The sequence below is a fragment of the Lontra canadensis genome, unplaced genomic scaffold, assembly GCF_010015895.1.
Source record: "Lontra canadensis isolate GAN:19392208 unplaced genomic scaffold, GSC_riverotter_1.0 scaffold91, whole genome shotgun sequence".
In the NCBI taxonomy this organism is placed as follows: Eukaryota; Metazoa; Chordata; class Mammalia; order Carnivora; family Mustelidae; genus Lontra; species Lontra canadensis.
In genome coordinates this window covers 3,491,058-3,517,757 of record NW_022631085.1, presented here as the reverse complement: position 1 = coordinate 3,517,757, position 26,700 = coordinate 3,491,058, and the positions used below count along the sequence as shown (strand labels likewise).

The 26,700-nt window shown below is 44.8% G+C and overlaps 2 protein-coding genes across 12 annotated transcripts in view; one reads left to right on the top strand and one right to left on the bottom strand.

Moving 5' to 3' along the window:
- Positions 1-15,713, bottom strand: part of MARF1 (meiosis regulator and mRNA stability factor 1) — a 37,314-nt gene extending 21,601 nt beyond the window's left edge. The window contains exons 1-12 of one of the 9 annotated variants that reach the window (XM_032836236.1): positions 15,585-15,713; positions 11,859-12,060; positions 8,988-9,677; positions 8,069-8,243; positions 6,914-7,140; positions 5,598-5,715; positions 4,834-5,006; positions 3,184-3,612; positions 2,828-2,985; positions 2,582-2,740; positions 1,355-1,547; positions 465-643 (exon numbers count right to left, since the gene is read on the bottom strand). In XM_032836236.1, the coding sequence (XP_032692127.1) occupies positions 465-643; positions 1,355-1,547; positions 2,582-2,740; positions 2,828-2,985; positions 3,184-3,612; positions 4,834-5,006; positions 5,598-5,715; positions 6,914-7,140; positions 8,069-8,243; positions 8,988-9,677; positions 11,859-12,002 (2,645 nt within the window). In that variant the 5' untranslated portion in view covers positions 12,003-12,060; positions 15,585-15,713. Of the gene's footprint in view, positions 1-464; positions 644-1,354; positions 1,548-2,581; positions 2,741-2,827; positions 2,986-3,183; positions 3,613-4,833; positions 5,007-5,597; positions 5,716-6,913; positions 7,141-8,068; positions 8,244-8,987; positions 9,678-9,938; positions 10,016-11,691; positions 11,818-11,858; positions 12,061-15,584 lie in introns of those variants that run through there. The other 8 variants (XM_032836237.1, XM_032836241.1, XM_032836239.1 and 5 more) reach the window with 8 other exon arrangements.
- A 4,464-nt stretch (positions 15,714-20,177) lies between these two features.
- NDE1 (nudE neurodevelopment protein 1) overlaps positions 20,178-26,700 on the top strand; it is a 31,238-nt gene continuing 24,715 nt past the window's right edge. For 2 of the 3 annotated variants that reach the window (XM_032836233.1, XM_032836235.1), the window contains exon 1: positions 20,178-20,262. The gene's annotated coding sequence lies outside the window, so the exon portion shown is untranslated. Of the gene's footprint in view, positions 20,263-21,300; positions 21,409-26,700 lie in introns of those variants that run through there. The other variant, XM_032836234.1, reaches the window with a different exon arrangement.

Below are 26,700 nucleotides of genomic sequence, written 5' to 3'. Positions count from 1 at the left end.
TGACATAATCATAATGCCGACTTACGGAGTGTCTATTTGATATGAAGCACCTATCTGTAGGTTGAGAGCTTGGAGCTTTGTAGACCTCCCCTTTACAAACCAACCAACCTTCTCCCAAGATTTGGAGGTAGTATTTCACACTTTCCAGGCTTATAAACTTTTATGATAGAGGGCTACTATTTTTAGAACCTGCTCTGGATATGTGGTGTATTATTTTACTCCTAACTGCCTGCCAAGTTTAAGCTGTACTTCACCTTTGAGTAGTGACTTGAACAACAGTCGAATTATTCTAACTAGCTTCTTGCTGACTTCCAGCTTATCTCTAAGCTCTATCGATTACGAATAAGCACTACTGCATATGGAATCGTCTAAGAGGGCTGGGAAAATGATCGAATCTATTTTCTTATTTCTAAAACTGTTTCTGGGCCAAATATTATTTCCTGAAATAAATGGTTTGTTTTTACCTCAGTAAAGAGAGTGATTTATTAGCAGCTCCTGTGGCAAGTGAGACCAGGATCTTCTTGCTGCCAATTTTGTATCTGTGAAGGTTATTCACCGCACTGATTGCTTCTTGTAAGTTCTCCATCTGAACAACAGCCTTGAGCTGATAATCTGTATGGGGGCTGAGCTCAACACTCTTCACCTACAGCAGTAAAAAGGAAAATGGAATGCTATGTCTACCCAGAACCCTGTCATCTTAAAACTGAAGGTGAATTATTAGGGAACATGTTTGCAGACTTCCGTGCTTCTGTGAGGGAATTTGTCCGAACTCTATACTCTTGCCGAGCAAAACCTAAGTGAACTAGGACTGGGTGACCTTCGGGGCTCTGAAACCGGCCTGGCCTGCCTGCACGCTCTGGCGCACACAGGACTCCCGTGCAGGCTCAGGAGCCAATACATGGGAGGAGTCTTGGCGGGGGGGGGGGTCTTCTCTGGACCCTGCAAACACCTGGGGCATAGCCATTTAATAATCTGGAAAAGGTGCACTTCTAGCAAACAGCACCTAAAAACTGCATCAATACAGAAAGATGTTAACAAAAACAGCCAACGTTACTTCAGAATCCTATTCCTGTATTCTAGCAGTCAGAGCTAAATAAAACCCATCAGCGTTTTATTTCCCAAAGTGCCACTTAAATCTCTGCCCGTGACCACAAGTGCTTCTTCACTAGGTCCCTTGCTCTCTGGGGCTATGTCCTAAAAACTGGAGACACAGTATCACCACGAACAGACCACACGAGAAACTCATTCAGTAATCCTCATATCCTGGCTGCAGTTACGTGCTGAAAGACATGCTCTCGACTTGGAGTGCTAGCGAAGCGTAAAAGAAAGGCAGAAACAGGAGAGAAAAGGTTACCTTGCCGTGCCTAGAAAACGCTTCCTGCATGAGCTGTTGCAGCTCCTTCCGGGACAATCTGTAGTCGATGTTGCTGATCTGGATGTCAGCACCATTTGCAAATGGGTCTGGGCTGTCGGCACCAGTGCTCGGATTGGCAATGTTGAAAGCAAGTGGGGACGTTCTGTTTAAAAGGTTTGGAGACATACTCCTGCTTAAGACATAGATACTGAATTATTTTTAAAAAACCGTGGTTCTATTTATTTTGTTCATATCATTTAGGATTTGTTTGAAGCTATACATAGAAAGAGCTTTCCACAAAACCACCAAACTAAATATTTGGTGTTTTGTTTTGTTTTTAAATATTTGGTTTTCAAATGTATGTTTATCTTAAATACACAGATTTATTGTCAGAAGTACCACCTGTTGGCCCCTTAGTGACCTGTACATGATTTAATATCAAATATGCTTTCACTGGATTATTGAAAACTACAGACAAAATACAGGTTGGCCTAATGAATTAATTTTCTACTTGGGGTATTTATTCTTGATTAATTAGCCCGTGAGACTAATGTAAGGCACTTAACCTCTCCCGGCTCTGAAAACACTGGATATTCTTGTTCATGTGCTATAGTCTTTCTCCACATCAGGAAAACTTTCACCTGAATTTTAAAATGTAACTTTACAGATCCAAAGTCACTTTCTGGAGGGAGTCTTCACCAACTCAGCAGAAAAAGACAATGCTTGAAGGAGTTCACGGGACACAACGGTGCCTTATGGCTCCTGCCCTCCAGGACCCCGAGGAGTACTCAGTATGAGTGTGGAGGGCTTAGGTAAGTGTTACTTAGGTAATGACAGTGGTTTAGAGACTTTTCAAACAGCTCCTGGTAATTACCCTAGGAGTTAAGAATAACCAGTGCGTGTCCAGCTCGGGCTTCTTTGACAACATGACGAAGTCAGGAGGAAATGCTAGGGACATCTTAACGTGCATCCCATCCGGGCCAGGGACTCCCAGACAAGTTCCTCTGACCTCTGCTTACCCAGACCCCCACGTGGAAGAGGGAGAGCAGCAATGCCCCTGACGCCAGCTAAGATTACCCGAGGGAAAGGGGGGGTGGGGGAGGACGGGTGGAAGATTCCTCTTCTACCTCCGGCACTCCTATATCGCTTGTATTCTTCCAAACAGGTGTCATTTTGTAATACCTCCTCTTGCGAGCAACTACCCCACGATTAAGCAGCCAGACTCACCGAGAAGACCAAGACTGTGCGGCGAGCAGAGGACTGATCTGCCTTGATGTGATCAACTTGCTGAAAGCCGACGGGTAACTCACTTGGAACGGGGTCTCCTCTTTATCTCTCTTCTCCACAGGAGAACTGGTGACACTTCGGGCGCAGAGGTTCTCTTTTCTAATGGAGGGAAAAGTTGCAGGGAAAGGGTCACTGGATTTCCTTCACGTTAGACAAGCATCTGCGAGGAAGAGTGAGCGAACCTACTTCGGATTGGTTTTGTACGCGGACTCTGGAGTCCCCGAGTTCTTAGGTGCGGGTGCTGCGGCACTCGAGCTCCTGTGAGGAGGTGCGGCCAGCCTCGGGTGACCCTGCTGGGAGTCACTGCTTCTAGTTCCAGTCCTCGACTCCAGGCGGCACAGCTCCTTAAAAGAGACAAGTGCGGTGGAGGTGAAAACGTAAGTACCCACGGCGTGTTAAAGCCTGTCGGGGAAACACGGAGCTCTGAGTATGGTCAAAAATGAAAATTTCAAAAGGATACGCCAAAAGCAAGCGGGCATATCAAACACAGACACAAACCAAACCTACCATAAACTTCAGAAAGCAAGAGGTATCGAAGTTACCTGTAAACTTTTAACATTTGTGTTTTTTGTAGCAGATCCAGAATTTGCCTGCGACCCTTTTCCAGGCGTGGCTTTGGCACTGGAAGATTGTTCACTTGTATCTTTGATGAGGCACAATTTTGGATTCTTAAGTTTTTTGGGAGACTTCGCTTTATCGGCAATTGCACTGGAACCCTTTGTCTCACAGAGTTCTCTAGTTTTTGGAGTAAATGACACAATGATCCTATTACCAAAGACATCTTCGTTTTCCATTCGCTTCTGCGCCCGTTCTGCACTATCTTGGTTTATGAAGCGGAGAATCGCACTGCGGCCCGTGATACTCAGCACTCTCCCACCACAATTATCAGACAGGCGCCTGAGCCTGCTGCTGACGCTCTTGCCATCTTTATTTGCTGGTAGGTTATAAACATAGAGCAGAGTGTGGCACTGCTGATACAGAGGAGAAGTGTTACAACAGGTTAACGGAGGGGCACACGTTCAATCACACAATTAGAACAAGGAGTGATCTCCAGGCGTAAGCTAACAGCCTTAGCCTTGGAGGGGAGGTCACAATGATGTAGAGGGGAGAAGGTGAACTTATTTAGACTGAAAAACACAGAAAGAGAGAGGTGTACCTTAAACGATCGCTCTCGTGGATGAGAATGGCAAGATTTAAAGTTCTAAATGATCAAGTCTTTTTTTCTTTTTTAACCATCAAGAATAAGGAGCTCAGAAGTGGGCAATCTGTTACCTAAAACACTACAACTGACTTAAAAGCCTTGGAGATTAGAAAAGGGAATGCTGCTCTCTTCAGAGCCACCCACATATTCTCCAAATAGCTTAAAAATAGTTCAACACTGCAGTAAACACGCTCATCCAAATCAAGACTTTAAGACATGCTCACCCTGCTGGAAATATGCCCACATTCCCCTAGCACATGGCTCTATGAGCTACAGGTGTAGCAATAACCACTGCAAATTGTGCAAGTGTGTGTGCATGGTGGGGAATGCAACTGTAGAAAACAGGCCTCCCGATGCCTACAAAGGGGCAATTAGGGGCGCCTGGGGGTCTCAGTCAATCAAGCCTCTGACTCTTGGTTTCAGCTCAGGTCATGATCTTGGGGTCATGGGATCGAGCCCCATGTGGGGCTCCACACCGAGCACAGAATCTGCTTGAGATTCTCTTTGCCTCTGCCCCTCCCCCTGCTCACTCACACCCGCGCCTCTCCCTCTCAAATAAATAAATCTTAAAAAGAAAAAAAAAAGTGTATAATTTCTCTGTTTATTTGACTCCATCTTGAATGTGTGCCAACCATCACCATATTCTTTACCCATGCCTGGAAGCAAAAGGAGTAATCAATGTTTCCATTACTTCCATTCAATGGACACAAACACTGCTAGCTTTGGAGAAACTGAAAAGTGGCTGCTGGTAAGGTTAACCTACATGTCAATTCCTTGTGATACTGTGCAACAAAATAAAAGCAAAATCCCTACATATCAATTCTCTGTATGTTTGTAAGAGAAGAACTATTTCAAAGCCTTATTTCAAAACTCTGGCCAGCCTCCTACAAAGAGCAGCCTCACTTGGTGGCCCGTTATGGGGTGGGGGGCGGTCTTCACCTTCCATAATGTAATATCACAATACAACAAAAAGGAACACAAACCCACTTACTGGCATTTTTAGTGGTAACCTAGGGGGCAGGTCGGAAATGAACTCTTCGAATCTGATCAGCTCATTCGCGTGATGCAGCAGCGCTTCTGAGGCCTGGTTTTTATGGACCAAAATTATGTGGAAACCATGCCTGTGTCTCAGGTCACTGAGTTCCAATGCAAAATTGACATCAGCTGCAAGAAAAGGTACAGCCCGCCCCCGTCCCCAAACATTAGGAGGACTGGACAAAGACACACAACTTCCCTGACACCCACTGAGAAAAAAAAAATGGCTGGACTATAGAATTCAGAGTTGCTCCCCACCTCCCACCACTTCTTGGAACAGGAACACATTTCATATTGGAAGAATTAAGACCACAGGACAATTTTACCACATACTTCTACGGATTCCAAGACACATGTTACTTCCCGCAGTGAAAGAAAGCAAATATTAACATTTTGGGGAATATCAACTTTGGAAATGCTTCTTCCTAGATTTTTTAAAAATTTGCTGGGCCCAGGGTAAAAAAAAAAAAAAGGATTAAAAAAAAAAGCTACATTTTCTTTAACTGGCCCCACAAGAATTCTTACTCACATCCTAAGGAAAAAATACGTAAAACCCACACAGACTCCATTTCTTCTCTAAACAGCTCTCAGACATAAGCATAAGTATGTCCGGTGTAGGTCAGCCTGTCTGGGGGCGTATTTTACTTTAACATGTTCTGGCTTCTGTTAACAATTCTGATCCGCGAGTTTAGCTGAAACTGGCCGACCTTCCGCACTTACTCGATACAAGAACCACAGTGGCCGGAGCAGTGTGCGTGTTCGCGAACCTTCGGAGACTCTGGCGGAGCTTATCGTCAGCTGCATTCTTTGCAGTAGCGTTGATGTGGGCAACAGTTACCTGCATTAATTTAAAGTAAAGACAAATGAGCAAGAGCCGAGGTCAGAAAACCACGACACACTCTGCCTGCAGCTTACAGATAGTCCCTGAGGAAAGATACTCTTATTATTGCTGCCACTTAGGAATGGAAAAAATTCTAAGTGGATCTCAGTAATTTCCAATTTGTCTCTCCATACAAAGGAACTAGACCCATTATCATCCCTGCTCACCTCTCTAATCTTCTGCTTTTGTACTTCGTCTATCCGCCTTTGAGAAAACAGGCAGAAGAGGAAGTGGAATTTGAAGTACGTAAATTAGCTCTCCCTACCAGCTTTTGCCAACAGCTGGGGAAGTAGGAGAGATAGGTGTATGAGGAAGGTAAGATTTAGTGCCGTACTGGATGTCATTTGTCTCCACTATACATCGTCTGTGGCTTTCAGGATCTGGGGTCAGGTAGTGAGAAAGGAGAGACATCTGTCCCCGACAGAGCTCAAATGTGTTTATTTCTGTGAAAGCCGCCAGACTCACTGAAAAGTCTCCAGAGCAAGGAAAGGTTTTGATAGCTGCTTCAACTATGTGCAATACATAGTAGGGTTTATTAGTTTTTTTAAGGAGCACAAATATAAAATTTTAGGCAAAATGGCTTATCAACAGAATTACTTGTCTAAGAATCAAAAGAACTGGATTCAGTTCCAGCTTAATAGACTGTGCAGCCAGACAATCTGGATTTAAATCCTAGTTTATCTGTTTATTGGCCATATGATTTTTAAAAAAAGTTGCTTAACACCTTGGTGCTTCAGTTGAATTTGGGTATTTCAAATAATAAATCCTATGAGCCCTTTCCACAGAGCAGTCATGGAAACCAAAAGAAAGAATACAAATTTATGTAACCATCATATTAGCAGAGCATTAGTCACATACAAATAGATTACTGGAAGATCAGTTATGATTAAATGATTTCTAGTACATTAGATATGATCTTTTGATAATTTCCTTTATTTGCAAATAATAATCCTTTATTTGCTGATAATTTCCTTTATCAGCACAAATGTGTATTCTTTAAAAAAAACCCACGTGGGTGAGTTCAAGCCCCATCTTGGGTATAGAGCTTCTTAAAAAGTAATAAAAAGAAAATGTATATTAAAAAAAAAAAAACACCCACGTGCTTATTCTTCTATCATAATAGTTAAAATTATTATTATTATTATTATTACTTTACCTGGCAATTATTCAGCTCTTGAATAACTTCTTTGTTTTCTTTACTAATGTCGCACACACAGATGAATTCTGCTTCTCTGTGGCCTTTAAAAAACTTCTCACGGATTCTCTGTACAACAGCAGTAGCTGAGCGGCCAGAGGGAACTGAACAGTTTTCAATATCCCAAAAAACTCCAATGGGGGGTAAATTTTCCAGCACCTGTCCGGCTAGTGCAACTTCTGGTGACCCTTAGGAAATGTTAACACTTTCAATCATACATACTGAAAAACAATGGCAAACTAAAATAAATAGGTAGCTACCTAGCATTCTTAGCGGCAGAAAAATGAAGTTACTGATTGATGTTAAGCTTAAGGACACCGACCTCACCGGTTGACCTAATAGCACAACCGCAAGTTCCAATAGTATTTCTAAGTGATTATTCCTATTTTTCAGGAGAGAACAAATCTAAAGGCCAGGTTACTTCAAGCCCACAATAAATCCACTGCAAAGCATGAGCCGTTCTCATGCTGGGCGTAATGCGTCTCTGAACACTAACGTGGAGGTAGATGGACACTGCAGCTCTGGGACCTGATCGTCATGATCTGCCCATGCTTGTCTACCTGCTCAGTATGGAAGACCCATGAAGAGGTGACAAAGGGTGAACTTGTTACCATCTCTGATTTAAAAAAAAAAAAAAAAAAAAAAATTTTAACCTGCATTAACATCTGATTTAATATTAAAAAAATGTTTTCAAAAGATAAAATACCACATTAACTACTTTTTTGGGGAAATGATATTTGGGTTTTTTTTTCCAATGAGTTTTTCATCAACCATTACTAAATCTTTCTAAATATTAAGTATTTCTACGGAGTGTACAACTAACAGCAGGATTATGAGCCTAAATTGACAAGGAGTCCCCTCTAGCACTGACTTCTAATACTATGCTCCCTATTTTTCTTCTGGTTTCAAGTAGCCGTAGCTCAACGTGAAAAGCAAATGGCTTGCTGGTCTATAAGGATAAAAAGATTTTTTTTTACCAAGAGGTAGAAATGGAGACTTATATACCCAGGAGCTCCAGAACCACAAGGAATCTTTTCAAGGCGATTAAATGCAGTGTTAGTATCAGATACTGAGAACTACTTAAATATGCACATTTTATACCATACTGTCATTTACCAAATTTCGAAGCAGCTTTGCCTAGACTGGTCGCCAATAACAACGTGGTCTCCTTCCCTGTTCCTTTGGTTCCACAGCCATTACACAGAGGAATAGTAACAGGTGCAGTTTGAGTATTTGGAGGTGGTATATTTGGCCAGACTTTAGCAGCATCAATTATACTATTTCTTGCCGGCTGTTTTAAAAATTTTTTTAAGAAAAGGAGGAGGTTTCAGATACATCATTGCAGAACCTAGAGTGATAAACAACAACTGAAAACATAGTCTGTTTCTTCTTTCCACCTGTTAACCTCTGATGGAAGGTATTTTCAATACTTCAGAGCACTCCCGGAACTATCAGCTATCAATTCGTAAGCTCCCTTCAAGAAGGGACTTGAAATGATCTGGGAAGATAGTCACGTGATCGTTCTAGGGCATGTGTATCCTCCAAAGGTGAGCCCAAATACACTTTACGGGAAGGTCAGAGGTGTCTACTTTAACAGCTGTGTGATCGAGGCCAAGTTCCAAGTCCCTCAAATTGTTATAGAGGAACGACACGGCATGACCTGCGTCGCCTGAGTGGGTCCATGTATGAGGTCAGTGGTATGAGAATCGCAATCGTGCTCTAGCCTTTAAGGTCCAAAGAGAACACGAAGCCTTGCCGAACTCGGTTTGCATCACGTAGGAAACTGATTACAGCAAAAGCCTGTAAAAGCATGAACTACATAATGACTCTGCACTTTTTTGGAAGGGCCCTTCCCATTTCATCCTATGCTTCTTTCAGAGGTGAGAGAAGCCACGCTGATGGGGCGCGAGCTACCTCACAGGAGAATCTTCACCCCCGTGCACAAGCAAGATTGCTCAAGCAACACCTAGCTACGTTCACAAAGTCATTCCTCAAAGGTCAGCTGCACCCAGAGAACAAATAAAAAGATACACACCTTGTTCAGACAGTCTTCGCAGTAAAGTGAGCCCTTTAAACAAACCGGAGGTACCACATTTAGGTGCAAAGAATTGGTGCACAAGTGAGGCGTAAGCTCCGACTGTGAAATGTGCTCTTCCAAATGCCCTGGAGCCCCGCTTGTGAAATCGGAACAGGGGAAGTAGCCAGCAGAGGTGCAGCCCTGAAGAGCCTGGAACTGATGCAGCTTGTGCACGTTACCGTGACATGATTGGAAATGAAGCTTCCCGCAACAGGGCAGGTGTTTGCAGGAAGACAGATTACTTTCTAGACACATGCTGGGAAAGTCACTTGCAATGCCGGCCACACTGTTCCTAGCTGAGGCATTCTGGAGTGAAGACGCAGACTGGAAAGCGAACCCTGACCCTACCTGACACGTGATGGTCCTGGTGCTCTGCGAGTCTAACAGTGCGCCGGGGTGAATCAAGCTACCGGTACCTCCACTACCGCCACCACCGCCACCACCAAAATGCATTGGCGACGTGGAGGGTTCATTAGGGCAATGAGCACAGCAGCTTACTTTGGGGACAGGTGAAAGCTGTATTTTAGGTTGCTGAAGAGAATGGATATCTGGAAGTGGGACTGCTGGAAAAAGCTTAGAGCCAGCATGAAGGGGAGATGGCACATCCTTTAATTCCACAGCAACTTTCTTGTTCTCCATGTACTCTTTCTGGGAAGAGAAGATCAGAACGCCAGTCAATGTTATGAGGCCAGTGACTTTTGGTTACTCACATCCTACTGCAATCCAAAAATGGAAATAGCGTTCAATCCTGTTTACATAACTCAACCATAACCAAGCGATATGGAATGGCAGCTGAAACCAGGGACATTCTTCAGAGAGGCCTGCAGGAGGTGAACACCGAAACAGACAGCTAAAATCAAGACCGTGTCCTTCCTCAATTTCAGGAGACTGGGGGAGGGTTCTGCTTACATGTTCAGCAAGGCAGGTTAACCATCTGTGCCTCAGGGACTTCCCTTTGATAACTTCCCCTTGCCTCACAGGGTCTTCTAAAGACAAAACAGGTGGTATGAAAATAACACAGTCACAAACAGCATTCAATAAAGGTGGCTTACAAGCCAAGCACTCTGAGGAAAAGACTTAATAGTTCTTGCAGCCAGACCATAAAGGGTTTCGGAAAGTCCTCCAGATGATTCCAGACATTAAGGATGAGATCAGCCATCTGCCCCAGTGACCCATCCATGGAGAAGTTTTACAGGTACTGTTGACATTAAGCCAACTGTAGGATACCATGACCTAAAGCCATAATGTCAACAATTACTTTGCAGCCAGGGACAAGAATCAGAGTAGTTAGAAAACTATTTAGAAATAAGATTCCAGAGAAATCATTTGTCATATGCCTCTAACATAGACACAGGAGACCAGCATATTTACAAGGTTACAGCATGGCTCCTGTGTCAGAGACCTGGCTTTGAATGTGATACTCACTGTTTTAGGAACTTAGGTAGGTTACATAACCTCTCTACATTTCAGTTTTGTCAGCCTTCCGTTGGGGAAAACAGGATGAACTTCCTATAGTTGTTAGAAGGATAAAATGAGAGGGTACATAAAGCACTCAGAGTACCTGGCTACTGAAAGGGGATCTAACTAATCAATAGCCCCAATTGGCTGACTGCAGGAACTATTAAGAGAAAGAGGATGTCCCGATATTGTGAGAGAGACATGTTCTTCCCTCAGAGCACAGAAAGGGCCATCTGACTGCTATGATTTCACTCCTTTGGCTGTGGTTCTACACTCATCTGGGAGTACACTCATTTGGGAGAAATCTGGATCTTTCACTCTACATTTCCTAAAAGGGAGGAGACAGCAACTGACTGACTGCCAACAAGCAGTGTGTTCTGCCCTCTTGGTAATTACAGTTTAGGCTAGAAACTACTGGCATTCTGATTTATAGAGATCTGGCTCTTAAAAAAAAAAAAAAAGGCGTGGGGGGGAGGATCTGGCTCTTATGATCAGGGTTATTATGAGTTGGTTCCCCTGAATCTACTCAATTCTGGGTGCCACGAATAAAATCAGGTTTCTGGATCTGTAAAGTTGAGTGCAAACCAGTACTGTGTGACTTCGTAAGGGTCAGATCCTCCATCCCAGGAAGCCCTGTCTGAGCTGCCAACCCTGTTGCCAAGTGTCCCTAATGTAAATGACCTCAATTACTGACACCATGCAAAAGAGATAACTATATAATGAAAACCTGGAGAAGACAGGGAATTTAGTTGAGTTTTTAAATAGTCACTAATACCCTTTTGTAGATTCATAGTAAAGACTCCTGTAAAACCCAAATGCAGTATCAAAAAAGAAAAAAAAAAGACATAGCAGTGAAATGTGGTAATACGGTGCATGGAATGAAATCAGAAAAAGTCAAAATCACTATGAAAAGGCAAAGGAAGTTACAGACACATTTAAATATTCAAGAGAAATCTGGAATAGAAAAAGACTGCCAATAAGGTCCTATCAATCTTCCCTTGATTTTAAGACTCAAACCTCAGAAGGCTAGAATGAAATAAAATCTATTTTATACTTTCCTCTGATTTGACTCCACAATTTGGATTTTATCTTTGCATTCTGTGACTTCCATAAGAAACAAATCTTCCTCAAATGTTAACGTTAAATATTTAAAGCACCTACAGTTCCTTACACCAGGAGTACAAGAGTTAAAAAAAAAACTTATGCTCTCCTTGAGTCAGGAATTATAATCATGTGCTATGAGCAGGAATAAGCATGATATAAGGTGAAACTCAGCACAGACTCCAGGGAGAGAGAATGCCCCAGGCCAAATGGACCACACATCTATTTGCATAAGGAATTTGCTACATCCTCAGTCTTGCGCATAGTTACCGTTTGGGGACTAAGTGGCAATGTCTGCTCAGGACGAGAAAAGCAATTAGAGAATTTCCAAAGCCATGGCTTAGCATCATTATTTTGTTGCAGCCATCCAGGTGTTCTACTGCAGGAGTCCTCAGTTCCGCTTCCTTCCATCATACAGCCATATAAAGTGGTTCAACATTCTTTCATCTTTCTTTTCTTTCATTCTTCCACCCTGTTAAGAATGAGGTCTCAGTGTTATTTATTTGCCTAAGTACAAGTTTCACTATTAAGATGTGAGACTTGGGACTCCTGGGTGGCTCAGATGATTAAGTGTCTGCCTCTGGCTCAGGTCATGATCCCAGGTGGGATCGAGCCCCATGTTGAGCTCCCAGATCAGCAGGGAGTCTGCTTCTCCCTCTCCCTCTGCCTCTCCCCTTACTTGCGCTCTCTCTCTCAAATGAATAAAATCTTAAAAAAAAAAAAAAAAAAAAAAGTGAGACAGCAGGGGCACCTGGGTGGCTCAGTCAGTTAAGTGTCTGCCTTCAGGTCACAATTTTTGGGTCCTGGGATCGAGAGCCCTGAGTTGGGCTCCCTGTTCAGTGGGAGCTTGCTTTTCCCTCTCCCCCTAACTTCTTTGTGTGTTCCCACTCTCTCTCAAATAAAATTTTTTTTTAAAAAGTGAGACTACAACTGTACTTGTAGTACAACTATATGGTACAATGGCTCCCAACAAGAGATCAGTTCAGCCAATTGCCAACCTCCTCCAGCCCTGAGCAGGCCTTTTCTACGGTTTTTCTTAATTCTTTGTGACCATCTCTCCCTGAAGACCCTACTGGTGAGGGTGAAAAAGTTAACGAAGAGCATGTAATTTTAGGGGAAAAAAAAAACAATTATATGTCTTCATTGCCAATTACAGAAGATTCTGAAATTGACTTAATAGCAACCTATCCCGCTGTGTCGCTGATATGACTGTGGAAGGTCCAAATTAAGTGAACTCTGTAGACTCTGTGAATTTGATTCTGCTACAGAACAAGCAAACCAATTTCTTCATGTACTTATTACAAAAGTGCAATCTGATATACCACCAAGAAGCTAACCAAGAAATCTCAAGTCACAGCTGTGCTGTATCTACTCCAGTGTGAACACATTCTTACAAGTCTTAAACGGTACAATAAAAGCAGATCAAATCGATAACAGCCAGTGGGCATGGAGGCAGCCTGCCAACGGTAAGGACAACTGAACCTCATTTCCAAGTCCTCGCCATCATATAGAACCACCACCTATTCTTATCTACAGTGGCCATTTTAAGGTTATCCATGTATCAGAAATTTCACCCAGACATAAAGAAAACCATTTCTTTTAGCTCTCTCTCTCCAAGAGGCTCTTCTCAAGAGATGGTAACATCTATATACCACGGTGAAGGGAGAGAGGAGTACTCTAAGATATTGAACTGATCACATAAACAGGAGCAGGCAAACTATATCCTGCCAGCCCAAACCATCCCACTGCTTGTATTTAAGTGACCTCAAACTAAGAAGGCATTGTATACTTTTAATTTGGGGGCAGGGAATCAAAATAATATTTTGTGACACTAAATTACATGAAATTCAGCTTTTGGTGTCTATAAATAGACATTTGTTTAATACGGTCTGTGGTTATTTACAACTACAGCTACCTAGTCCAGTATCTGCAACAGAAACTGCATGTCCCACAAAGCCTAAAATATTGACTATTTGGCCCTTATGTGGAAGTTACAACAACCTCATTAAGTTTCAGTTTCTTCCTCTGCAGAGTGTGGCTAATTTCTCCCCCTCCACAAAATGGCTGAGGGGGGAAAATCAGAAAAAGGAGCCCACTATCTGTTTTTGTCTTCCCCAATGTAGAGCTTGTGCCAAGCACAGGGCTTCTAACATAGCATATACTAAGTAATTATTTGTTAAATTAAGGAATGATTACATCAACTCTTCACCTACTATGTATAGTTAGGAGTTAGTGTGGAAGCAGAGATGGAGTTAACTGCCACAATGACAACAAATTATGATTGTTGTTATTCCTACTAAACATAGGTCTTGGAGTCCCCCAACAAGCTCCTCCCCAGACCACAGAAATCTGTGATATTCACAATACACAACTTCCACATGCTCTCTTAAATCTCTTCAAGGCCAATCCTGAAAGTGAGCTAGTAGGTAATGCACAATACCAATTACAAAGCCTTTTTATGTAACATTATTTCCTCAATCAGTAATTATTTATTTACTATCTACTATATTAACAGGCCTGTGCTTGGCCCAAGAAATACAATGATGACAATAACCAGACAATAAGATTCATTTACCTAATTTTTTCCCCACAGTAAATCTGTGAGATAGTCAAGGGAGAAATAAGCCACAGATTTTACAGAGGAGTAAACAAAAGTTTAATTAAGTTTTGGAACTTGCCAAGATCAGATAATTAGAAAGGAGGCAGAGCCAGGCTTGTCCTCTTTCCACCATACCAAGATGCCTTCAGCATTGCTCAACATAATCAACAGAAAGTACAACTGTACTAGCTTGTTAGTGGCCCGAACCCAGAAAACTTCCCAAGCATTCCTGGGAAAGCCACTAAGTACCTTAGGTAGCCAGAGCAAGTTTTCTATTGATTTGAGTGGGATTTTCTGAACAATTCAGAGAGTGCTTGAGAGCACAGACTCTGATATCAGTCTGTGTATTAATCCCCAATTTTGCTGCTTCCTGTATGTGTCGCGTTGGAGAGTTCACAACCTCTCTGAACCTCACATCCTATGTGTAAAATGGACCTGATAATAACTGTAGCATCCTCATAGGGCTGTTGTTGGGGTTTAATGAGGCAATCAAAGTCTAAAATCTAGAAGTGGACTTCTCTACCCAAGTTAGTCCTGGAACCCCACACCACCCAGTCCTATTACTTTTTTTTTTTTTCCGTAGCCCTTCTATCTAAAATTGTTTATTTGCTTTATTATATGTCTCCCCTACTTGAATATAATTCCATGACAGCGACATCATGTCTCATTTATTGCTGTGTTTCCTGCACCTACCAGCGCCTGGTGCATATCAACAACTGCTGAATGAGTGAAGAGTTCAATAAATATCTCGGAAGACCGGTTAGGTTTTGATTTCTCTGTATGCAAAACAGCATACTTAGCGCTCAGAGAAGTGGGAAAGTCCAAAAGATACAAATGTAATCAGAAAGCTCTGGGAAATACTAGAAAGGTGCTTGGGAAACGAAAATGTGTATCACAGTGTAGCGTTACAATTGTTAGTGGGAGTGGCTCATGCCCTAAGGCAACTCAACACTATCCGTCGAGCCCAGAGACTACACCCTAGGGAGCGCTGAACTACAGAAGAGAATGCAAAAACGCTCCAGAGGTTGAAAAACACCTCCCCTTTCTTCCTCTCTTAACCTTCTAAGTGTGCCCACTCCCCCGGAAAGGTTGCTCTCCACACCTGGAGGCCCCCCAGGGTGCACGGGGACAGGTGCGGACCGGGAGCCAAACACCCCAAAAAGGGCAGCAGCGGCGCAGCAGTGACAGTCGCGAACGGGCCTGAAGGGGAGACAACCCGAAACTATGGTGGGGGCCTGACAGGTGAATCTCAATCTTCCCCCTCGGAGTAGCCAACCTTCCCCACCCCCGCCAGCAAAGGGCAGGGGAATGGGGGGGGGGGCTGTCCCGCCTCCAGCTGGTGCCCCAGAGCAGTGAGCCGGTCTGGAACTAGTCCCCAGAGCTGCCAGCTAACTCACCTCGGCCGCCGGCTCCACCTCCGCTCACATTCCGGCCCCGCCGCCTTCCCCCCGCCCCCCCAGGCCCTTTGTTTTGATTCCCGACTCCGCAGCTCCCGCCGCCGCCGCCAAGCGCACCCTCCACTTCCGCTTCCGCACCGCACCGCCCCTGTCGCAAAACCGACGCCCTTCTCTTCCCCCCCCTCGCTCCGCCCCTTCCTCCACCCCGCCCCGGCCGCCGTGTTCTCCCCGCGCGGGGCGCGCCGGGAACCCCGGGGGGGGCGGGGCCTCGCGGCCCTGCAGCCTCGTCAGGCTCAGTCCCCTCCCGATAAACCCCTAAATAGAGACCTTCCCCGGGGGAGATCCCGGCTTTTTTGGCGAAAACCCCGAGTTTAAGGAGGCCTTCCCCCTGGCTTATCGTGGTGGCGTGGAAAGGAACCTGAAAGCGAAGAATGAGGGGGTTTGTGAGGGGGAGCCTGGGGGAAAAACCTGCCAACCGGGATTTGATACAACTCAGCTCTTTCGGTCTTTTGAGGGAAGGCGATTTAAACGGGATTTGGATGAAAAACCCGATTGTTTTGGCGCTCTCGCTCGTGCGCGCGCTTCCCTCTCTCCCACTCCCTCGCTCCCTCGCGTCACGTGATGGCTCTATTTATTTATTTTTTTAATTAAATGACGCATAATTTCCACAGCATCTTTAATCTAGTGCAACCTAGTGGCGAGTGGAGAGAAAAATAACCGCCGGCGGGCCTTCCCGCGAGGTCCTTCCTGCCGGCGGGGTTTGTCTCGTCGAGGTGGCGACCCAGCGGGCACAAAATGAAGTGTGTGCTCAGACTCGGCTGGGCACTGTCACCTACTATTAGGGGATGCTCGTGATTTCAGTTAGAAAACGTCATTTTTAAAAGCCCCGGTCCAGAGCCTGTTGTTCGTGCATGCAAACTTTCCAGGGACTGGGTGGGGAAAGCCCTGTGAAACCGTGACTGCTTGTGTGTTAAGTGAATGGATGATGGGGGTTTGGGGGGCTTTGAGGGTTTGGGGTTTGTTTCCTGGGTGGGGGCAGGGTTGATACTTTACCATCTTTTAGCTGAAGTAATTTTTTTTTTTTAAAGATTTCATGTATTTATTTGACAGAGACAGCAGGAGAGGGAACATAGCAGGGGGAGTGGGAGAAGAAGAAGGAGGCTTCCTGCTGAGCAGGGAGCCCCCCCTGGACCCTGGAATCAGGACCTGAGCTTAAGGCAGATGCTTAAGGACTGAGCTGCCCAGGCGTCCTGAAGTAATTGTTTTGTTTGTTTTTTTTTTAAAGCTCAGCACGAAGGTCGTTTCTGAAACTGCCAACTGCTCGCCATTTCCTGTTGCCGATGAGAAAAGTGAAACTTTCTAAATCGAAACATATTTAGGATGTGCTAGCTGAATACGACCTAAAAGTTCACTCCTGAAATTTGCCGAGAAACGGGTTAGTTTTGCAGACGAATAAGTAGAAATCGCCAAAAGAGTTTTGTCTTATTTTGTTTTGTCCCTGCCTGAAGTCTGCAGGGTGAGGCAATTTCATTAGGCAATTTGCAGGAAGTGGGGGGAAATTTCAGGGGAAGCTGACATCCCTGTAGAGATCCTTGTAGACTCCTGTTGCAGAGGGCAAGATCAAACATGTAGCTAAAGTGCCCTTTGTGCTTGCTTTTCATTTTCCAGAAGGCAGATGAAACACACACATCATCTGTCTGCTTAGGTATTTATTACTGCTGAGTAAATCTTCATTGTGTCTGTGTGTGGGTATTATTTTCCAGGTGGGAACTAGAACAGATGAAAAACAACCCTGTGTCTAGTCTAGTCTTGTTTTTTTTTTTTTTTTCCCCATTTCTTTCCCAAAGTACCAAACGAATATGCTTCTCTTCAGAGGAGTTTTTCTTTTTATTCTAGTTGAGTATTGCAGGACCACAGACAGAAGTAACATAAAAAATAAAAAAGGAAACAAAGTAATTGTGGATTTTGTATTGCCTTTTTAGAAAGGTTTTTTGGTCACAAAATAATCCAGATCAGACACATTGTTTGATTTTGCTTGGCATTTTTTCCAAGTCCGGAGCTGTGCCTGATCTCAACAGGTTAAACGCTGTAAATAAAGTCAAATCAATTCTACTAAATGGAAAGTTAATGAAAAGCCCGAATTACAATTTTTAATGGAATGCAGTTTTTAGTGTTTTCTGTAGAAAACCAGTAGTCTGCTTAGGCAGACTACCCCAGTCCTTGGAAGCAATTATGAAGTGAAATGCAATTTGATACTTGTGAAAGAGTGCTTTCACATTTTTCTTAAGAGAGATTTTCTTGAATACAGTCTCCGTTCATCTTACTCCTATTTATTTAATGGGCAAACTCTTTTATCAGAGAGTAGGAGTAACTTTCAGTTTTTCCCTGTCCAAATTATAATCTTCACATTTGTGAAACTAGGATGAAGTTTTATTTTTGTGCTGTTTAAGTGGCCATTTTACATTCAGTTCACCTTCTAAATTACCTAGCTGTCACTAAAGGAGTTTCTCCCACAGCAACTTCTCTTCTGCCTGTGTCCAATTTAGTGCTTTGAAATAATAAATTACAATGGAGGGACGTAAGCAAGAGAAACTGAGCTCTCTGCTAATTCATATCTAAAAGCTACAAAGAAAACACTGAATAAAGGGAGGAAAAGGTTTTAACATGCTCCAAATTTTTTTTCTTTTAAAGGTTTTACCCAATAAAAGCCATTTCCTTAAATTATTCCTGAGAACTTTCATGATAATCAGTTCAGTGTCCTCCCTGTTGTTTTTATGGAAAATGAAGGAAATTGTAAACGAGCTCATTTAAGTGACTTGATCAATGCCATTCAGGCAGAACTGGTAACTCATGGATTGTTCTTCAGTTTATCTGTAAACTGGGATGGTTACACCCTGCCCAGAAACCTCACGGAGCGGTGAGAGTAAAAAAAAGTCTGAAGATGAAAGCAAGCATCAGAGGAAAAGTTTTGAGAGGAGGGTGTGTATGATATATTAGTGTTTGTGAGCAGGATGGAAGTTTCCTGAAAGACATTTTGGTACTTAACCCTATTGATACAGATAGTGAGGTTACCTTTTGCATCTCTGAGCTTCTTCAAGAACTAGCAAGGAGTCAAAGTCAAATTAGAGGAAGGTCATTCTTAACCACGGCATGGAGGCAGGAAGGATTCTAAGAGTATGGCCATAGGCCTCAAAATAGCTAAAAATCTCTGCTTCTAGAGTAATGCTAGAGAATGAGGGTGTAGGCATCAAACAGACCCAGGATTGAAGCCCGGTTTGTTATTACTAATTGGGACTCCTTGGGCAACACATTTAATTTCCTGCACCTTTGTTTTCTCTCTTTATTGAGGACAATAAAATTGCTTTTCTGTGGTTCTCATCATCTGGATCTCAGCTCCATTGTCATTTCCATCTAGCAGCCTTCCCTGATCATCTGGAGTGAACCTCCTGGCCCTCTTCTCTCAAATGACCCTGTTTATTCCGAAATTATTACTTACAAGCATCTGAAATTATTTTACTCTTTCTTTCTGTTTGCTGATTTAGTGTCTTGCTTTCTTAGTAGCATAAGACATTTGAGGACTGGCATGTTGTCTGACATTTGTTGTGTTACAAGCTTGAGTGCTCAACAATTATCTGTTGGTGAACTGTTGGGATTGTGTGAGAATAAGAAAACCCCTGTCAGGGGCGCCTGGGTGGCTCAGTGGGTTAAAGCCTCTGCCTTCAGCTCACGTCATGATCCCAGGGTCCTGGGATTGAGCCCCACATGGGGCTCTCTGCTTAGCTGGGAGCCTGCTTCCCCTCTCTCTCTCTGCCTCTCTGCCTACTTGTGATCTCTGTCTGTCAAATAAATAAATAAAATCTTAAAAAAAATTATATATTAAAAAAAACCTATGTCAAGAAGTTGGCCTTGTGTCTGACACACAACCAATGAACAAATCACAGTCACTTAAGAATTGCACAGATTGTATTTAACTTTACTAGGCACTGTCCTAAACGTTTTACAGACTCCAAGTTAACTCAGTTTGTCTCTGCGTAACCTTAAGGTAGAATCCTTTAATAGGCCCCCATTTTATAGATGAGGAAACTAAGTCACAGAGAGTTTAAGTCACTCGCCCAAGATCAACCAGCTAGTAGGAGTACAGCTAGAATTCAAAGCCAGGCTAGAAACCAGACCCTTACACACGAAGTTCGCTGCCTTTGAAAAAAGATAATGATGTCGAAATTTTTATTTTGGGTGCAAAGAACATGGAACATTGCTTAGCCTAAGCGGACCTGGATCTTTGTCTTTCCCTTGATGTGGGGAAAATGTGAACGATGTCGTATTTTCTCGACCGGCGTAGTATTTTCTTAACCAGCGTGGCCCTCGCGTCCAAGCCGGTCCCCGGATGCCCAGAGAACCGCCTGCACACTCCAAGGCGGTCCTGGTCCCTGCCCAACCACGGGAGCCTCCCAGGCCTGGGCGGGCCCAGTGCAGCCGCGTGGCCTCGCGGCGCCCGGGCCCTGAGAAAAAAGTTTCCAAAAGGCGCTGCTAGGCGCTGATTGGCCGAGGCGGACGCGGTCCCGTGGCGCCGCAGCCAATAGTCGGCGCCCGCCGCGGGCGCGGGGGTGGGGGCGGTGGTCAGAGGCCCCGGCAGTGCGGTCCGCCGCTGCTGCCGCCCGTCCTCGCGGACCGAGCCGGGGTAAGTGCTGAGCTCCGGTGGCCGGGAGCGGGGACCGTCCCGGGACCGCCGCCACCACCGGGAAACTCTTTTGCCCGCCCTGGCGCCCGCCACGCCCTCGGGACCGCCGGGAGCCGCCTTGCAGGGACCCTGCTGCGCCCCTCGCTCGCGCGTCTCTTCTCCGCCGCCTGTACTCCGCGGGTCCCGGGCGCGGGGCTCAAAAATCCCGCTCTCTGCAGGCTCCTTTCCTAACTTTGTGCCTTCCCACTCTTGTGTCCTCGAGCCCAGCTCCTCGCCTTTGCCAGCTTTCTCTTCTAGCGCTGGCTGGTCTCCGACCAGCTGCCCTCGGCTCCCTCCATGACTTCCTCGGTCCTTCGTGCCCTCCTCGTCTCCAGCCCCCGCCGCCCGGCTCTTCTGCCCTCCAGCCCTCCCACCCCCACTCCAGGCTGCCCTCCTCACGCTCTTGATCTCTTCTCAGCCCCTGCCACCCCCTTTCCTCCTGCTGCCCCAGACCCTCCCTCATTCCTTGTATCCCCCCCCCCCCCCACACACCCCCCCGTCCCGCCGCCCACTACACCGTCTAGTTCAGGCCTCTTTCCAACCCCCCCGCCCCGCATCTTGGCATCTCCCTGCCTTCGGGATCGTGTTTGGAACTCTTTCCCTCTGCTTTTCTCAGATCTCTGCGGCAGGAAGGTTCAGATTTCCCGTGACAGCACTTTGGGGAAGGATTGGATAAAGGATGAAAATGCTTATTCTACAGTTTGAATGCAGTGGTGGGGCTTCCTTGCCTCCCTGAGGTCGTGGGAAATCCCGGTATCACCTTGACACCGCTTTTTGGGAAGCTGCCCTATCTTCTCCAGTCATCTCAGGTTCTCTGCCTCCTGAGGGTCTGAGCTCCCCTGATTTCTTTGTCAAGGCTTTGTACCAGGTTGTGCCTCTTTCTACTTTTAGCCTCCAGGTCCTTTTTAACTTGCTTTCTAAAGAAGCGGCCTTTACAGGGTGCACTGGGCAGAGATTTGTCATTTTCTATGCTGGTTTTGTTTCTGTATTCTTGGATAGGATGGCATTTTAGGACCCAGATAGGGTGCTTTGAAGAGCAATTGGATCCCAGTGACTGACTCCCAGAGCCACTTACCTGACCCCACCGCCACACTGGTCTTTAACCAGGTTTGAAACTTAAGTCTTTCCCCTTACTGCGTCCTTTGTGTGGGATTAGATCCCAGAAGTCTCAGGGGTGTCCCATTGGCATATTTTGTCTATCCTCTCATTTTGGATAATAGTTTCTTAACTTGGCTTATTCTGTTTAGATGTTATTTTTGTTTCCAAAGTGTGTTCTTTTGCCTTAGAACGTGTGAGCCCAGAGAGATTACACTCCCTTTCCTTACCAGCTAATTTCCTAAAGTGAGTTGGCCTGTGTACAGAAGGATGGTGTCAGCAGCTCAGACTTCCTGCACCTGGTACTGATATAGGTGCTTTCTGTCTGCCTCTCCCAGTAGTGCTTTAGCACTTAGTAGGTATTTGGAAATGTTCAAGAAGGGACAGAGGAGAGGGAAATCGCAGAAGGAAAACATCTTTCCCTGGCATCTTTTTTTTTTTCTTTTTAAGATTTTATTTATTCGACACAGCACAAGCAAGAGGAGTGGCAGGCAGATGCAGAGGGAGGGGGAGAAACAGCCCCCCTACCTCTAGAGCAGGGTGCCAATGCAGGGCTCGATCCCAGGACCCGAGAATCATGACCTGAGCCAAAGGCAGATGCCCATCCAACAGAGCCACCCAGGCGCCCCTTTTCCTGGCATCTTGATTCAGTAGAATAAAATTATCTTGGAACAATAGCCCTCCTATTTTCTTTTCATTCTATATTTTGACCTGAGTTTAAGCTTTTTAAATTTTCAAAGGCAGCATATGCTTACTGTAAAAATCAATGGATATAGTAGTGTTCCCCATACAGGTTCTTATCTCAGTGTCTGCTTTACCCCCGTTTGGTACATGCTTCCAGACCCTTTTAGATTCATGCATGCAGGGAGAGCGAGATGCCTTTATTTTTATTTATTTTTAAAGATTTTAACTTATTTGAGAGAGCAAAAGAGAGATTGAGAGAACTAGTAGGGGGAAGGGAAGAGGGAGAAGCAGACTCCCTGCACAGCAGGGAGCCTGATGTACGACTGCATCCCAGTATCCTGGGATCATGACCTGAGCCCAGGGCAGATGCTTAACTGACTGAGCCACCCAGGCACCCAAGAGATACCTTTATAAACAAAATTGGCACTCTTTCCTAACGTATCATGAACTTTCTTCCATATTAGTTCATATACTTCTTAACAACTGCGTAATTTTCCAAATCAGCCCTCTGTTGACAGTTGTTTTCTTCAGTTTTCCACATACGTGAATGATGGCATACACCCTTGAGTATATGTCCTTGCATGCCTATCTAAGTATTTTTGGAGGAAGATCATTATAGCCTTTGAAAGCCCAGAGACAGAAGCCAGACTTGCTGACTCTTGACTGGTTTTGCCCCTGTGATGCCACTTCTGCAAAAAGTGGAGCCTGCGTCATAACCTAGGAGCTGCTGAAGCAAGTGCAGACACTTGGCCCGGGTCTTTCTGTCCCCTCCCTTTCCCTTCAGCTCCTCCCTTTGTTTTGATTGGGAAGAACTGAGGTTGGCGTGGAGAAGGGCGGTGAGTTAATTCTTGATAGTTTATACCTGTCTGCTGCCTCCTGACCAGCTGTGCTGGCTTTCTTCACTCCTAGGAAAGCCAAAGGAAAATGCTTTGTTTTCTCTAGGGTTTTGAAATCAAAGGTGGGGTGGAAGATCTAAGTTATGCAAAACAGAGAAGACAAACTTTTTGAACTTTTTGCTCCCAGCTTGTTCTTTCTTGCCTGCTGTGGCACATACTTTTGAGGTGCCCATTAGGTTTGTCCACAGAGCTCCTAGGGCATGATGGCCTGATGGTGTATTGAGAACACAAGCACAGAGGCAGAATGCTTATAACCTTTGTAGCACAAATGAAATACAGGCATACAGCGCTTATTTTTAAGATAGTGGGTACAGAGTTGTATATACCAAGACCCGTGCCTGTCAGAGTGTGTTTGAAAGGACTGGACCAGATGAAATGAGTGCATCTGACCTCTGAAGAGTCTCTTGGCAACCCCAAGGAGACCATGAACTTGAATTCAAAGACCCTCCAGTCACCCCTGCCCACCCTACCCCCGAACTTGCACTTGGGTCTGGTTTGCCTCTGCTGTCCACTTGCACCTCTGGAGATGGCCAAGGCGTGCAGTGTTTCTGCTCCGGCTTTTGCTTCTAAGAACCCAAGCGATGCCTCGCTTACTCTTAATAGTCAAATGGCTTAAAGGGGTTAAAATTGAAGTTACTAAACACCCCGCATACGGTGGTTCAATTCAGTATGGAGAAGGAGTTTTTCCAAGCCATATTACCTGCTTTCTATGGCAAAGAATAATGCACATTGGAACTGTGAGACATTTTCAAATGGCAAAGGAAAAAGCGTACATTTTTAAGACTGTTGTTTGAGAGGCGCCTGGGTGCCTCAGTGGGTTAAAGCCTCTGCCTTCCGCTCAGGTCATGATCCTGGGGTCCTGGGATCGAGCCCTGCATTGAGCTCTCTGCTCTGCAGAGAGCGTGCTTCCTCCTCTCTCTCTGCCTGCCTCCCTGCCTACTTGTGATCTCTCTCCCTATCAAATAAATAAATAAAACCTTAAAAAAAGGAAGACTTGTTTGAGAACAAAATGAAGTTCAGCTGTTACTTCTTCTTAGTCTATGGTATATTTTTTCCTCTTCCCTAAGGCTTGTTGTTAAAATGCAGGGGGGGTTCGGGTTGACATGCCAGGCCTGTGGTTTTTGCCCTTTAGTGGAAGCAGCTACAGACGGCTCAGCCTGTGACAGGAGCTCAGGTCTCTGCTTAGCTTCTTGCCACCACCCCACCCAATCCCAAACCAGAACCTTCCCATCAGTGCGGTTGTAATTAGAGCCTCTGGCATAATGGAAGTGCCTCCTAAAACATCTCAAATTCATTCCTGAGGATTAAGTTTTAGTCCTCACTGGCTGTGTTTTATTTAGGAAGCTTTTTTCCTAAAACTCATCTGTCCCAAGAGTGCAGTTATGAAACCCCAAGGATACTATCAGATGTTCCTTACCACATACACCTGGGCAAGGGGCTGTTTCCAACATGGTATCCTCTCCTCCTGCCCTTTCCCACTAATGAGATGACACTCTGCTGCTGAGGGAATGTAGAGTTTTCCCCGTCCTGACAAGCCTCTTAGGGATTTACAGATGTCAACTATAAGCTAGTCTTCAGAGGTTTCTGGCTTCTTGCCTTTCTTTAACCTCACATCTCCTACCTGCTAGTGGTCCATCTCTAGCTTCCCTTTTGCTCATTCATTCCACAAGCATTTATTGAGTTCCTGTTATATGCCAGGCACTGTTCTAGGCATTGGGATAAAAAAGCAAGATGGAGAAGGCCCCTGTGCTCAACAATTGACATTCCAGTGGGGGAAGATAAAAACAAAACTCAAAATGATGAAATAAGACCAAACAGAGGTTAATGTAGTAGTGAAGGGCTAGAGGGGATATTGGGTGGATTATTCAAATAGGGTCTCTCTAGGGAAGACATTCCAGCTGAGATCTGAATGACAAGAAGGATATCTGGGCAGAGATCTGAGGGAGAAGCATTCTAGGCAGAGAACAGCAAGTGCAAAGGTCCTGAGGTAAGAACAAGCTGGATGTTCTCAAGGAACAAAAAGAAGGCCATCTGGCTTAAACATAAACTAATGAAGTGGGTAGGGTTGGGGGATGTTTAGAAAAGTAGACAGGAACTAATTACATTGAATATTGGATATGATGTTTTCCCAAATGTCAGGAAAAGCCAGTTCACATTCATTTTCCCTAGTCCCTCAGTTTTTTACCCTTTTACACGGACTCCCGTGCCATGCGGTTGAGACCGTCCTCTATAAGGTAGTGGCCACAGGGTACTCCGTTGCATGGGTTCTTGACACTTACAGGGGCTGGTTTGGTGACTTCATATCAAATGAGTTCTGGGCTCATTAGAGCTTAAGACTTGAACAGGGAGTACTGGACCTAAATTTCCCCTTACCCGTTGCCATGTTATTTGCTGTTCACTGTAGGTGCTCTGTTCTTTTTACTTTCAGCAAGCAACATTTTTCACTGCTTGCTTTAATTAGGACCCTCCATGGCAGCCATCCAACCCTAACTGGTATAGTCAAGAAAAGGAGTTGGTTATCTCTCATAACTTTAAATCAGGTATGACTGGGTCCAGGTGTTCAAATGATACCATCAGGACCCAGTGTCTCTACCTCTTGGCCCTGCTTTCCTCTCTTTTGGCTTCATTCTCTGGCAGACTCTTCCCTTGTGATGGAAAGATGATCACTGGCAGCTCCAAGCTTACTTCCTACCCTCTTACCCTAGTGGGAAGAGTTTTTCTTTCTTTTTTCTCCTAGCTTTGTGGAAATATAATTGATAGAGAACGTTGTGTAAGTTTAAGGTCTCTAACATGATGGTTTGATAAATGCATATATTATGAAACCATTAACACAGTAAGGTTCATTAACACTTCCAGAGTGTCTCTCTTGAAGACTCTGCAAAAGCCCTAGGCCTGGACACCGGTTTGCTCAGCTCTAGGTAGGGTCACCCCTGAACCAATCACTGGCCTCTTTTGAATTAGACCCGTCCTGTTATTGGCTCGGCTTGGGTTCAGCCCACCTCTGAGCCATCCCTTCTGTAATGGGTCTCCTCCTAGATGCTGGTGTCAGTAGATCTGAATCACATGGAATGAATGGCGGGTTGGTTTCCCCGAGATTGGAGTGGTGGGACAGAAATATGGAAGAAGAAATGCTGGACTGGAAAAAGATCGACAAATGAATAGCTTTCTACTCTTTCCAGCTTCTGTGCACCCATCCAGCTTTCAGAGAAACTGTTCCCCAGAGGGGGATGGGTGGGGCACATGGCATGTTGTCTCTGAATGAGAGAAGGGAGAGAAATCAGGAAGGAGAGATGTGAGTATAGGTACTAGCACAACCAATTATCAAAAAGGGCAGTGCTTAAATATAATTGTTTGATTTTTTTTTTTTAACCAGGGATCCAGAAGTTGGTGATTGTGTCCATGTCCACACTAACATATTTAGCTGAATGAATCATATTTGTAGTCAAAAATATAGCTTGTTATGGGGCACCTGGGTGGCTCAGTCAGTTAAGCGTCCAACTTTTGATTTAGGCTCAGGTTGTGATTCACGGTCCTGAGACCAAGCCCTGTGCTCTGAGCTGGAGTGGGCTTAAGATTCTCTCCCTCTGTGCCCCCCCATCCCCCCCTCAAAAAACCAAAATAGCTTGTTAATGCCTTGCAAAATGAGGGGTTGCTTTCATTCTTTCGTTCCTAAGGACACCAGATGGTGAGCTCCCTTGAGGGAAGGAAGGGACCTTGAAGATAT